At 37.4% G+C, this 14,842-nt stretch overlaps 1 protein-coding gene across 3 annotated transcripts in view; it reads left to right on the top strand.

Moving 5' to 3' along the window:
• The window catches only part of LOC306877059 (protein TANC1-like), a 148,757-nt gene that overhangs the window by 83,036 nt on the left and 50,879 nt on the right, over positions 1 to 14,842 (top strand). For all 3 annotated transcript variants that reach the window (XM_079428588.1, XM_079428586.1, XM_079428587.1), the window contains one exon: positions 13,848 to 13,967. In XM_079428588.1, coding sequence (XP_079284714.1) covers positions 13,848 to 13,967 — 120 coding nt within the window. The remainder of the gene's footprint in view (positions 1 to 13,847; positions 13,968 to 14,842) is intronic.

Below are 14,842 nucleotides of genomic sequence, written 5' to 3'. Positions count from 1 at the left end.
ACATTACACAAATGAAAATGATGCCTAAATGATCAATAAAAACATTTTTCACACAATTTTATTTTTTCCCCTGACGGCCCACCACTGTGCTAGTAGTATAGACGAAACCAACATTTTCTTTTAGCCAAACCCGTTTCAAACAAGGTTATCTTATTATATTATTGTTACCTTATAGACTCAAGAATACATCCATTCCAGACAAGGAAGACGCTCTGATTTGAATTTACAACATTTATTTTACCAACCTAACACGTTAACATGACGTCGCCTGCGTCTGCGCAGTGCAACCTGATGCAGCCCCTGAAGTGAGACACAGGAAATAGAAATACTGCAAAATAATAATAATAACGCGACTAAACGAGACGAAATAACGTTATAACATTTCGTTTCGTCTCGTATTGGTCAATGAAAATGAAGAGACATTTTAGCATAGTTTATATTTTGTAAACCACATTTAGTCTCGTTTTTATTAATCAACAATATTGCATTATATATTTAATTATAGTCATCGTCACTTGACCAGCATTTGTTGCGTCTCGTCTCGTCTTCGTCACGTGATAAAGGTTCGTTGACGACGATATTTAGTCATAATTTTCATTGACGAAAGCAACTCTTGTCATATGAACAACCTGTCAGTGGGCATATTGATTTAAATCTTAATTGTGAACAACACAACAGTTTAGGTTAATTTTGAATGAGTGAAGAATCACTCTGTAAGATTCAGTCAGTGAATCAATCATTACACTTGCAGATTCAGTGCTGTCAGAGATTTGTAATATGCCATTCTGTCTATGCAAGAATGCAGATATTCAAGAATATATTTCAGTACCAAAAAAGAACTGGTTAATCCTATTTACAGTCCTCATTCACTCATTCAAATATTTCTTAAACTCTCTCCCTCCAGCTGATTTAAGTGCATGCCGTTCGTTATCTTACCCAATCATAAAGCGTCTTTGGCTCCTGGCATGAGTTCTGCTGCATTAGTGTTGGTTTTCGAGGGGCAGATGATAAGGACAGGCAAAGACAGAATCATTAGGTGAAGCTCACAGAGGACAGGTACAGGACGCAGTCTCACAGCCTCCATTTACTTTGGACACTTTGGACGTGTGCCGAGTTCATGTAAATGGACCAGAGAGTGGGGCGCTTATTGTGTTCTAAAACAGCATGATAGAGCACTTTTCCAAACATGCATGTAGTGAATATACATCATTCTACTTACAGGGAAACAATATTCATATAATATTGACCTTGCTGCTGTTATGTTGCAGAAGTCTCAAATATGTTGCAGGATGTGCAATCATTTGTGCAACATATGAATTTTGGTAGGCTAGAATCTCGATATAGCTATAGCAGCTCGATATAGCTGGGGACTGCTTTCAGGCGCTGCGTAATATCATGTAACACGATGTAACTGCAGAAGAGTCAATCTTTAAAATTATCGAAACTCTGGTCATTTTTGAGCGAGATGCTAATGGTCTAATCTGATTCAATGATCTATTGTAAAAAGTTGTAAAATGAGCCTATTTCCAAAAAAAAGCGGAGTGTTCCTTTAAGTGATTCATTTGTAAGCAAATGTTCTTTTGAGTTAAATTGGTTGAACCGGTTAACAGCTCACGGAAAGTTCTTACATTCCATCTGCACTGTATTTTAATTGTTGATCTATATTTTTTAGACATTTTAATCACATTTCTTGTCCTTTTTTGGAGCTTGACCATTTCTTATCCATTGCTTTTAGTGTTGTGGAGCTAATGGCGCTGTCAGTGGAGATGTATCTGTCTGGGATTCTCATCCTCAGTGAATAGTCATTCCAGTTAATTTCTGAAACTGAACTTCATTTGTGTCCAGGCAACCGATCCATTTACTGGACAGCTCATTAAGACCAGGCTGAACTCTCGCTCTCAGAGAAAACAAAGACCCCATTTTAACCGCTCACATATTAGAATGACTCACAAATCTCACCCGTGTCAATCCTGGTACTGCTGTGCAGCAGAAATCTCAAATATGTTGCCGCATGTGCCGTATGATTTTTTTGCATATTAATTTTCATCTGAGTGTGTGTGCAAAACTCATCTCTCTAATGTAAAGTTGGGTGATATTCATATTTCTCTGCTTCTGTCATTTTTGTTTTTCAGCTCAAGCTGAAGTTTGAAGAGAATCTTGCTGAGCAATTAGTTAAAGTTAATTAAGCTGTCAACATGTATTAGTTATTGACATGTAACACTTTATTACCTGAATAATAGCGCATCTGGTTTGCATCTCCCCCTTGAGATGGAAGTTTTTTACCGACACAATCCCACAATAATGCATGTTAAGTGCGTTCAGCAGGTTTGTGCAGTATATTGACTAAACACTTTCATCTGCCTTTGTGTGCGTGTGTGCTGTATGTTTATGGCTTAAGAGAGAGTTTTTGTTTCTCTTAATTAAGCTTTAGTAGCAGAAACATTGTGAAAGTTGGTAAGATTCAATTATGTCCATTTGAATGAATCAGTGATTGATTGAAGATCTGCTGTTTGGTTATTATGATTATTTGATTATGATTATATTATGATTATGAGTCATTTTAGATTATATACATCAATATTAAGGTTAAATGTTGTCATAAGGATATACAGTTTGGTGTCGGTAAGATTTTTAAAGTCTCACCAAGTCTGCTCAAAAATAAAGAAAAACATATTGTGAACTATTTTTACAATTTAAATGACTTGTTTTCTGTGTGAATACACTAAAATTGTTCCAAAAAGTTGTTTAAACTTAAAATAATTTGTTACCCCCGCTGCCAAATTTTTTTTAGTTTAGTCAACTTGAAATTTTAAGTTACTCAATGTTAATTTAAGGGACAACTGGAATATTTTAGTTGACTAAACTAAAAATTTTTAAGTCAGCCATGTAACAAATTATTTTAAGTTGAAACTACTTTTTTTTTTTCATTTTTACCTGTTATCAAAGCTGAATTTTCAGCATCGTTACTCCAGTCTTCAGTGATCCTTCAGAAATCATTCTGATTTGCTGTTCAAGAAACATTTCTGATTATTGTTTTTTTTTTTTTTGCGCATGTATTTTTTTTCAGGATTATTTGATTAATAGAAATTTCAAAAGAACAGCATTTATTTGAAATGGTCATTCTTTATCAATTTAATGCATCCTAAGTGAAAATAATAAGTGTGTTCAGTTCATCGGGTGCTTTATAAACAGTGTAACCTCACGTATGAGCAATAGTTATAGTGATTCTCGCGCTAATGAGCTTAAACAGCAAATACACACACCAACTGGTGCCGCTACATGAGTTTAATTAGACTCGAGAAAGCAAAGATCTCAAGCTAATTAAGCCGATTTGCTATTTAATGTGTGGAAAATGGAAAACAAAGTCTTTTACAGAATGAGCACATGACAGCTGGACTTGCGGCCACATGTATCCTCGCAAACAAACATGCACTCATGCGGTCAGATAACAGTGGGTTCTGTGTTGCGTCTGGTCTTGCTTGGAGGTCTTTTGATTCAGTTTGATCGCCCTCTTAATGCCCGTAAGCCTCTAAAAATAATGGACATAAATCTATAATTGTATTATCGCACAGTAGGGCACGTCTTCAGAACGTCTCTCCTCTCCTTCTGCACGCCAAGTGTGCTTAACGTCTGAAATACAGCCACTGAAACAGCAGACGCGATAGCATGCATGTTCAAAGATTACAAATAATAGAAAATAGGAATATTTTGTGTAGACCTTTCCATACATGACCGATGATAGCAACATTTCTTTTAAGCTCAGGAAAGGATATCAAACACATTCAGGATCTGGAATTCTAAAATTTCTCCTTTCATGCTTTTTTGGTCAAGTACATCTTCAGGGCTAAACCTCTGAGTAGTCAAGTCACATTTATTTATGTAGTATGGCGCTATGCTATGGAGTATGGAAGAAAATATAATGTGTATATATTGTGACGAGTCAGCTGCCTCCCCCTGTCCATCATCACCACCCCGTCCCGTATTCGCCGCCCTTCACCAGGCTCCCGACGGGAGTGGGTGTGTGAGAGAGGAGGGGCGCTGAACACCTAGGGCTGGCGGCGTGTGATGAGGCGCACCTGATGTGAATAGAGCCTCATCACCGCCGCTGTTTAAACGCCGAGCGCGCCTCTCCTCGGGAGACCGGTCTCTTCCCCGTGCATGCACGCTGGTGTCCTCGTGGGTCCAGGAAGGGTGCGTCGAGCAGGACTGCCGCACCCGTTAGGCGGCTGACGGGCCAGGATGCCGGGCCCGTCGAGTCCCCCAGAAGCGCCGGGAACCAAGGAGATGGAAGGAGCCGCGCACGAGACGCCGCCGCCATTCGCTCCCGGCCCCGAGAGGGGAGCGCGTGCGGCCACCGGACTCCGCCCCTTCCCTGGACCCTTCCCTGATGAACACTACCCTCCTTCACTAGCCCCGCGGCACAGCGAGGACACCAGGTTCCCTGTTTATTTGGACAATTTTCCCCTTGGACACTTTATTTTCCCTTTTTATTGTTTAATAAAAACCTCTCCAAGGCTTGACGCCACACCCACTGTGTCTGTCGTTTGCTCCTCCCGCCACAATATATATATATATATATATATATATATATATATATATATATATATATATATATATATATATATATATATATATATATATATATATAGTGGTCACCAATCAAGAATTTCTTTTTTTTTTTAGTAAATCGTGGTCAAGTTGTATTTATTTCTTTGTTTTATTAAATCATGGTCACACTGAATGGATTTGTTTCCTCATTTTAGCATATTGTGACCTTATTGATTAATTAGTGGCCTCGTTTTAGTAAATTGTGGCCAAATTGCACATTTCTTTCCTTGGTTTTAGTACAGTGGTTTTCAATTCCAGTCCTCGAGAGCTCCATGCATGAACTGTGTTCCGATTGACATGCTCCCTACACAGTGTTCATTGCTCCCTACTCCCTGAGCACTAGAAAAAAAATCTGTTGAAGTTTACTTCACTTCGGGAACGTTCATTCACGGATTTGTGCTGAGATAAGAGATACACACAAAATATGCAGAGCAGGGGGGCACAAGGACTGGAATTGAAAACCGCTGTTTTAGTAAATTGTGGCCTTCCCTTGTTCATGGCCTCGTACCAATTCATTCCCTCGTTTTACTAAATTGTGGCTAAATTGCTCAAATTTGTTCACTTGTGGTAAATCATGGCCAAGTTGCACTTATTTCTTATTCTTTTGTTTTAGTAAATCATGGCCTCGTACTAATTTGATTCCTTCATTTTAGTAATTCATTGCCACATTAAACAAACTCCTTCCCTTGTTTTAGTAAATCTTGGCCACATACTAATTCATTCCCTTGATTTATTAAGGGGTCATGAACTGACTAATTTTTTTATTTTGTACTGTTATCTGAGGTTCACTTATAATGTTATCAAGATTTTTACATAAAAAAAAAAAAATCATAATTTAGAAGTAATATGTAATTTTCTGTCCTGTTTTTAACCCCCCTCATCAGAACTCTCTGTATGAATATCCGTGGCGGATTGTAGACTCGCAAGTAAACGCCCACTGCTATGATTGGCTAACAGTTGTGTATGTTTGACAGCCTTCGCCTCTCTCGTGAAGACTACATGAGTGAATCAGTGGGCGGGGCTAAATAGTTCAATCAATAGTTGATGATCTTCTGTGGAGGCGGTGCTTATCCACACTATTACATCATAGAGTAGAACATTCCACAATCTGTCGTTTTGGCAGACTGCCTTCAATATAAGCTGTTTTTAGACTAACGACATACAGGATGTTTTTATAGCACAATGACCTCTTATATGTCAGAAGATCAAGGGAATTTTGGTTCCTCAGTTCATGACCTCTTTAAAAAGTGGCCTCGTACTAATTTATTCCCTCATTTTAATAAATCGTGGCCTTGAACTAATTCATTTCCTTATTTTAGTAAATCGGGGGCCAAATACTAATAATTCATTAATTCCCTTGTTTTACTAAATCATAGCCCAGTACTAATTCTTTGCCTCGGTTTATTAAAAAGTGGCCTTGTACTAATTAATTCCCTCATTCTACTAAATCATAAGTGTAAATTGTACTTATTTCTTCCCTTTGTTTTAGTAAATTGTGGCCACGTTGTGCTAATTTGTTCCCTCGTTTTAGTAAATTGTGGGGAAGTTGTGCTAATTTGTTCCCTCGTTTTAGTAAATTGTGGGGAAGTTGTACTGATTAGTACCCTCATTTGAATTAAATCAAAACTAGGGAATAAATTTGTACAACATGGCCACGATTTACTAAAACCAGGGAGCAAATTAAAAAGTCGTGGGAGCTATTTCTCAATTCATGGCCATGGTTTAAGAAAACATGCGAATGAATGCACTGACGTGCCAATGCATTTAAATAGTGTGATAATGTTACTGAATCTGAATTGTCTTTTAATGCCCAACAGAGCGAGCCGAAGGCGTCAGTGTAAATCAGGGCTGTTTCATTGAATCAATGCAGCGGTGGAGGGTTTGCAGGGGTTTTCAGATATCAAACCCCTCTCTCTGTCTCCTCACAGGACTTGTATCGATATAAAGCAGCAGTTAGGAAGCATCTATGCCTATGTTCTTTCATTTCTGCCTCTCTCTTTTGCTTTTACACTCTCTTTCTTCTCTCTCTCTCTCTCAGAAGATGAAGGTAGACGGAGGCAGATGGTGTTTCAGCGAGAGATGAAATTCTTTGCACTGTGGTCTTGGGAGACTCGGCAGAGACGTGTGCTTAAGATTTCATCTGCTGTGCAGAGGCAGCACTCCAGAAACTTTAGAGCGTCCTTAATCCATCCATCCAGATGGTTCTGCCGCGCTGCACACATGCGCAGGCCACAATCCACCATTCAACAACTGGCTCCTGTTCAGTTCATGAGTGCGAATTTGAATTGAATTGGTGACATCACATAGAATGTTGAATTGGAATTTCATTAGTCCAACACAAGTAACAATCAACTCAACTTATTTTTCTAAATTATTTTTCAGCGCTGTCAAAAAACAAATTGGCAAATAATTGTTGCCATACAGCTCCGCGAACTTTTTATCTATGCATATTTATTATGTATTATTAATGTAAACTGGTATTTCCTACTGACACTGGTGAATTGAATTTGAAACAGAATTGAAAGTTTTGTTTTAGTTGGTACTCGAGTGGTTCTCCTGCCGGTCTCCAGGACTCCGGGTCACAGTGCGTCACATGGTCATGATGAGCAAGGATCACTTGTGGTGTTTTTGGTTGGGTTTGTGGGTAAATGTCTCACTCTGTGACTCTGGCTCCTATCCTGGGAAATGACGTGCCATGCACATTTGCATTTTTTCCAGCTTTCCTCTTTCCTGACAGCTGAAGGATTCAGTGAGAAGCGTTCGCTCTGGTGACGGTGCATCTGGAATCACTGGTGTCTTCAGCTGTGGCTGCTTGTGTTCGGCTCGACTGAGCTGCTGGCTGCTCTGCTTTAATTTCACTAGAACTATTCAGCCTTTTGACTATTCAATCTCTACCTCAATATAATTGTTTTTTTTAAGCAAAACATATTTTTTTCTTTTGAATTCCGGTTGAAATATGTACATTTTGAGGACAGCATTAGCAGTGCACTTTTTTATTTTATTTTATTGATTGATTGAGGCATCAACAGTTAAACCAGACAAACATTTTGTTGGTTTTAAACAAAGCATATTTTGTCTTTTGAATTCTGGTTAAAATGTGACCCTGACCTATTTTTGATTTTGCTCTCACATTTATGTGTTTGTGGGCATCATTAATGTGGGCATCACATAATGGGGCGTCATTTTTTGCCTCCCACTTCCACTTTAAAACATACATCATAACCTGTCATGATGTTTCTTATGAAGTGCTCTGCGTATCTCATTTCACGGTTTGTTTAAGCGAGTATGTCATTTTACAGCTCTGTGCATTTGTGTGGTTTTCACCTTCATCTTGTCATATTTAGTGTCACTGCATGCTTTCCTGTCTCCCTGTCTGTGTTTCTGTGCTCTAAAAGATATTTGGATTAACAGTGGCTTGTCCATGAACATCTTTACTTGTAAAAGGTCACATTGGCTGTGATTTGGGAAGGTTTTGACATTGCTCCCATTTAAATAAATGGTGCTGTCTCAGCACCACAAGTGTCTGTTGAGGTGTGTTGCAAGTTGTCAGACATCCACTTTCAATTTTCTGATGTGTTGAGGGCTACCCTGGTAATTTTATTAATTTTAAACTGTTTATTATAATGCAAGAAAATGTTATTTTATTCCTGCAGCTAAAACAGTAGAGCAGCAAGCAATGCCAAGATCATTGGTTTGCTTCCCAGGGAATGTGTTATAAAAACATATACTTCGAAGTCACTTTAGATGAAAGCATCTGCCAAATACATAAATGCAAATATATTTGTGATTTAAAGTACCGCTCAAAACTTTGGAATAATTCAGATTTTTATAATTTTTTAAAGAAGTCTTGTCTGTTCACTAAAGGTTGCATTCATTTGAACAATTTTTTTTTTGCTATTTAAATAACTGCTTTCTATGTGAATATATTGTCAAATGTAATTTTATTCCAGCGATGCAAAGTTGAATTTTCAGTGTCACATGATCCTTCAGAAATCCTTCTAATATGCTGATTTGCTGCTCAACAAACATGTTGAAAATAGTGCTGCTTCATATTTTTGTGGAAACGGTGTTAAATCTTTACATTTGCATTTATTTGAAATCTTTTATAACGTTATAAATGTCTTTACTATCACTTTTGATCAATTTATTACATCCTCTGCAGGATAAATGTGTTAATTTATTTAAATATTACTTACCCCAAACTCTTTAATGTATCATGGTTTTCACAATAATGTAAAGCAACCAGAAATGTTTCTTGAGCAGCAAATCAGCACATTAGAATGATTTCTGAAGGATCATGTGACACTGGAGACTGGAGCTAAAAATTCAGCTTTGCATCAAATAAATTACATTTTAAAATATATTACAATAGACAACAGTTTTTTAAATAAAATTTTTTAGTGTATTTTTGATTAAAGACTTTTTTCAAAAACTTTTTTTTTTAATCGTTCAGAATGCACAGTGACCAATAGAGTGATATAGTTGCTGAACTAAAGCCAATTGTAACCAGCCGAAACCTTCACCCATGTGTTATTCGTTTGTCAACATCTCTCATTAATGCTGAACAACAACACCGAGTCCTGAGGGTCTGACTGTGTTTGTAAGATCGATTAGCATCTTCCCAACGGTGCAGTGAAGGAGCATCTAACCCGCTCAGACACGACTTATCAACATGAATCAAGCGTGTTAATTAACGTCACCCGGTTCAAAAGGCCCACTCATCTGACCTCATGAATATTCAAGTAATGACATCATCTGAGTTATGCATATTCATCGGTGGGCTCCTTTATTAAAGTAAACAATAGAAACAGCAGATTACTCAGTGAAAGCAGGGGCACAGGGCGTAATCTGTGCAGCTGGTCACGGGCCAGTCTGCTATTAAAGCCGGTCTGATTAGATTTCTCTCTCAGCGAGGTTTAGCTCTGCCACTGTGGAATGATTCACTGGGTATCAGCCATTTGCACTGGAGCCACACACACACACACACATGCAGATGCAGAAACATTCGGGTTTTAAAAAACAGATGGGCTATCAATATGCATTCGTGTTGTACATCAGATACGCGGCGCTGCTTTGACCGGTGGAGTCACAGTATAAACTATGTTTACATTTCCTGAAGGCAACAGCAGGGCTTGTGAGGCAGTAAAACTATAGTGATAAAGTATGTTTAAGATTCAGACTTTGGGTCTGTGTTAATGAAATTCTGTAGCAGAGACACTTGTTGTCCAGGAGCCTCTTTTCGCCCACGTTCCTGTCAGCAGATATTAAAATATGTACAGTAATAGTCTACTGTACCTCTCTTGGCTTCATGTAAAAGCACTTTTTTGCTGTAATTTGCATAATATTGATATTTAAAACAGGTAAAGGTGCTTTTTCCACAAGGATTGCGTACCATTCAGAACTGATTTCTTTATGATTAATTATTAATACTTATTATTATGTTTTTATAGTTAAATATTAATTAAAGGTTAATAATTAGTAAATTACTAATCAATTCATCAAAAACTGAATATGGAATTGGTCAATTTAATGCATACTTATTCATTAGTATTAATTAATAATTATTGTTAATGTTTTTATAGGTAATTTTTATTAATAGGTTAATAATTACTAAATTCCAAATCAATTTCCAAATAATGTCAACTGAACATATAATTGGTCAATTTAATGCATCCTTAGTGATATTTATTAAAGAATTAATACTTGTTATGAATATGTTTTAATAGTTAATTATTATTAATAAGTTAATAATTAGTAAATTCCAAATCAAATCAATTGAATTTGGAATTGGTCAATTTAATGCATCCGTATTAATTAGTTTTAATTAATAATAATAATTATTTTTAATGTTTAATAGGTAATTATTAATAGGTGCATAATTACTAAATTCCAAATCAGTTTCTGAATTTGCATTGAGGTAGCAAACTGAACACAAAATTGAATTTCAAAATTTTAATTTGTAGTGTTTATATTTAAGGAGGTATTTAAAGATTTTAAATTAATTGAAATTCAACAAAATTGTTTTTTGATTATAAATGCATTTATTTAATTTTTTAATGTTGCCTTGAAGTTTGAAGTTTGGTTATCGTAAGCCAAGTAGATAGAAACTTACATTTATGTAGAGCTGAGCTGTTAATCATTTCTTGTTTTTTATGCATATTAGTTTTAACCTTACCTTGGTGTTAAATCATTGACAATTTAGTCTTGGCGTTTCTGGAATGCACACTGGTGCAGCCTCTGAATTATTTATTCATTAATATTAAAATGTTAATGGAAAATATCTGCGCAGACGTCAGTGATAGTCTCAATGCCAAAGCAGTGAAGAACATCTGTAAGGCTGCAGCTCACACACATCTGCACAGGATCAAATCATGAACAAGTGCAAACCCTTGACTCGTGAATATTAATTAGGCAACATGACTGGACAGTCAGTGGACATTACATGTAGGTAATTAATATTCATGAGCCCATTATTTACCATATACCAGCCAGAACACCCTGATAAACACCTATCAACACATTATTTACCTAGTAAATACCAATTATCTGGCAACCACCCATAACACTTAAGCAACACCTTAGCAACCAGATAGAACACTCAAACACCTACCTAGCAACCACCCAAAACAGTAATAATAGTGACACTGCTGGTGTCATACTTGTAGTTGTTTTAAAGGGGTCATCGGATGCAAAATTCACTTTACAAGTTGTTTGAACATAAATGTGTGCTGGAAGTGTGTACACATCCATCATATAATGATAGAAATCCACCCAGTGTTTTTTTTTCAAATCCCCTTTCTCAAATGAGGCTGTTCTGAGGTTCCTGTCAGAATGACGTAGTTTTGTACAGACAGCTCCCACGAGAGTTGATTGACACTAGCGTCTTACCTTAGACCCGCCCTGAGTGAGCTGAGAGCTGAGAGACAAGATGCCTCCGATTAAGCGATTGAGGCGTTCTGTTGTTGAATGTAATGTATAGCAGTCAAAATTTACTCCTGACATCTGAGCCGCTGAAGACGCAGAGGATTAACGTTACTTTCGCTTTGAAGTGAATGCTCCGATCCCCGATCTACATAAATGCATCTATGTTTGCCCGAATCATTCGTGATCCAGCTTTAGCTACAGAAGTATAAGGGTTTTTTATGAATCTTTGCAAATCACCTTTCCTAATAATGTGCTAGTTAGCCAGTTTCGCGCTGAAGTTTAGTATGCTCCATAAATATCTAGATGCCTCATTATGGACCATTTCTATGGGCCGCGATACGCAATTTTTGGAACAGTCTGCGAATCTTTGAGTGCACTGACTGCGTGCGTCTACAACAATACATATACACTTGTATATCTTTGAATATTCATTGATTATTATGGTGAATGCGAGATGGCTGATGCGTCAATGTATCTGGAGCGGTCGAATAGGAAATCTACACATATCTATGGTCTGCTCGTCACGCCACAGAGTCAGGGGCGGAGTCAGCAGAGCTCACTAGGATTTAAAGAAACATGGACTAGAACAGCATGCTGAAATCAGAGCTGATTTTGACAAGGTAAAGAATGTGTTTTTTACACCACCATTGAGAAATTTTAACCGAAGTATGTTTTAGACTTTTCATTAAGACCCTAAAGAATCATGTCAACTCGTGCAAAATGGGCATCCGATGACCCTTTAAATTTGAGTTAACTTGAGATTTTTTATTTATTTTTTTGCATTTTCCTTGTGTTATTTCTGAACATACTATGTTTAAACTTGTACAATATGTGCCTTCATATTTCATATAAGTGATTTGTTTTACATTTACACCATGTTGACAACTTCATGCGTAATGCACTCGGAATATAGCTTACTTTAACTAGATGGTTAATATAGAAAATGTTACTTGAATCATGTTGTAGATAAATTGACTAGTTAAATGACAAAAAAATTATAAAAATAAATAGAAACTGATATCTTGAATTGGTCAAAAAATGATTTTCTGTCATATACCCAGCCCTAGTCTGTAGTATTGCATGTGACACAGTGAGGTTGTTTAAAGCTGAATGAATGAGAAATGCAGCAGTTCACTGATGTCAGAAAGGGGCGCAGCTGATGTGCTCGCTCACTCGCTCTGCACCTCCAGCTCCTCCCTCCATCACCCGTCTCCCTCCTGTCCAAACTCTCCTTCAGCTCTGTTTTATTAGCTTTCACTCTTTTTCTTTGGGAGGATCGTAGATTATTTCTCCTCCGGCTGCAATCCTCCGCTCTGCAGGAGAGGAGAGACAGAGAGACCTCCTCCTCCGTTTCATCTCTCTCCTTTTTTCCGTCCGTTCTTTCGTTGGGATTGCAGAGCGGAGAGCTGCGGCTGTGATTTTCTTGTGTGGATGCTTTGTGGATGCGTTCAGCGATGCGGTGAAGCCGGGGAGAGCGACTCGGGCTGTGCAGTGCGGTTCACCAGTTGAATGTGAATGGGTGAACATGGAGGTGCCCTGAGGAAACGAAGGTTTGCTGGGATGCGTCTGTCTTTGCCTGAAGAACGCGTCAGTCTGTAAGTATCCAGAGCAGAAAGTAGTTTCAGAGCAAACAGGTTGCTGGTGCATTAGTTTTAGACAGCGATGCATGGATGCAAATTAGAGGCTGTGCACTGAATGACATGCTTCTGTCACACAGCTTGAAAAAAAGTGAAATATTGCAAGATTTGGCATTTGCATTTTTTGAGTTTTTCACTTCTCTTTGATTTAAATGGTTTGCTTTGCTTTTGAAACGTCTCTGATTGTTCAGTGTGTGTGTTTGCTCAGTGACCTGGTTCTGTTTGCCATTCATTCTTTACTGTGGTTATTACGGTCGCTGCTGGTGATTTGCATTCAGGATGATGTCATTTTTCTCCCGCCACGGTTTTACGTTTATGGTCAATGCAACCGCTGCGGTCGGCGACCTTTAACCCAGACCTGAATCTGTAGAGAACTGCAGTGGGCATCTGTTTCACATTCATCCTCTTTAAGTGGCATCAATATATCTTACTTTTCCCTACAATATCAGACAGAGGGAAACCTGTTTGAAAACAGTTATTATTACAGTTCAGTGTCGCTTGTGGTCACTTTTAAATAGCAGGGCCCATGATTTCACTACTTGTTATTGTTAACTAAAACTATAGTCAAAACTATTAAAATGTTAATAACACTGCTAAACGCCTTGATCTTGATCTTATTGTTATGCATTGATTCTACCCATAATGTTAAGCTGCTGTTTTTCTCTGTGTTTTGTGCAGCGACGAGCTCCACTAAGCTGGAGGATCTGAGCTATCTTGATGAACAGCGAAACACCCCCCTGCGTACGTCCATCCGCCTGCCCTGGCACAACACCGGCGGCAGAGGTCCACACGACAAAGGTACTTCCAAAATGCATTCTCTAAGGCAGCCGTAGAGGCAAATATATGTGCACTGAATGACATGCTTCTGTCACACAGCTTGAAAAAAAGTGAAATATTGCAAGATTTGGCATTTGCATTTTTTGAGTTTTTCACTTCACTGTATTTCCTATATTTGAAGGTATAGGAAATACAGAGAGAATGTGAGACGCTAGAAGGGAGATTCTAGTCGTAAATTGCTCTACCAACTCTAAATTCCTACCATTACTACCATTACAGACAGGGGCACGCCCCGAGTTTTAGTGAATAGGTCAGATATGATGGTCAAAGTAAGTAGGGGGTGAAGTAGTGGAACAGTTAGGTGTTTTGGAAGGTTTTTTTTCACTTAGTGCGGAAGAGTTTGAACAAAGTTTGAGAATATTTGTTTTTAAATTCCTTGTTTTTATTATTACTTTTTTTTATTCCTTATTTTTATTGTTGTGATTATTATTATTATTTATTTTTATTACTATTTTACTCCCTTTTATGTAAAGCACTTTGAATTACCATGAAATGTGCTATATAAATAAACTTGCCTTGTCTTTATGTAAAATATTTTTTCAATCTTCTTTTTGATCTTTGGCATAAATTTTGACCCCCAAAAAAGAAAGTATAACTATACAACTCTTTGTGATTTTTTTTTTATTTATTTTTTTCCCCACAACATTTAGGTGTGCGTTTATATTTTTTGTTAACTGTGAAATAAAATTTTACCTAAATATTTTTTATTTGATTGGTTTGGTGAGATTCACCCTTGTACAGTCTGGAACTGTTAAATGATCTTTTGGTTTTTTATTTTGTCATCTGTAAAAACTTATAACATTTTGAGAGACTTTCTGTATAGATCCATTTACATA

The sequence above is a fragment of the Barbus barbus genome (genome assembly GCF_936440315.1).
Source record: "Barbus barbus genome assembly, chromosome: 11".
Classification (NCBI taxonomy): Eukaryota; Metazoa; Chordata; class Actinopteri; order Cypriniformes; family Cyprinidae; genus Barbus; species Barbus barbus.
The sequence above is the reverse complement of the archived record's forward strand: the minus strand, read 5'-3'. Positions and strand labels throughout refer to the sequence as shown.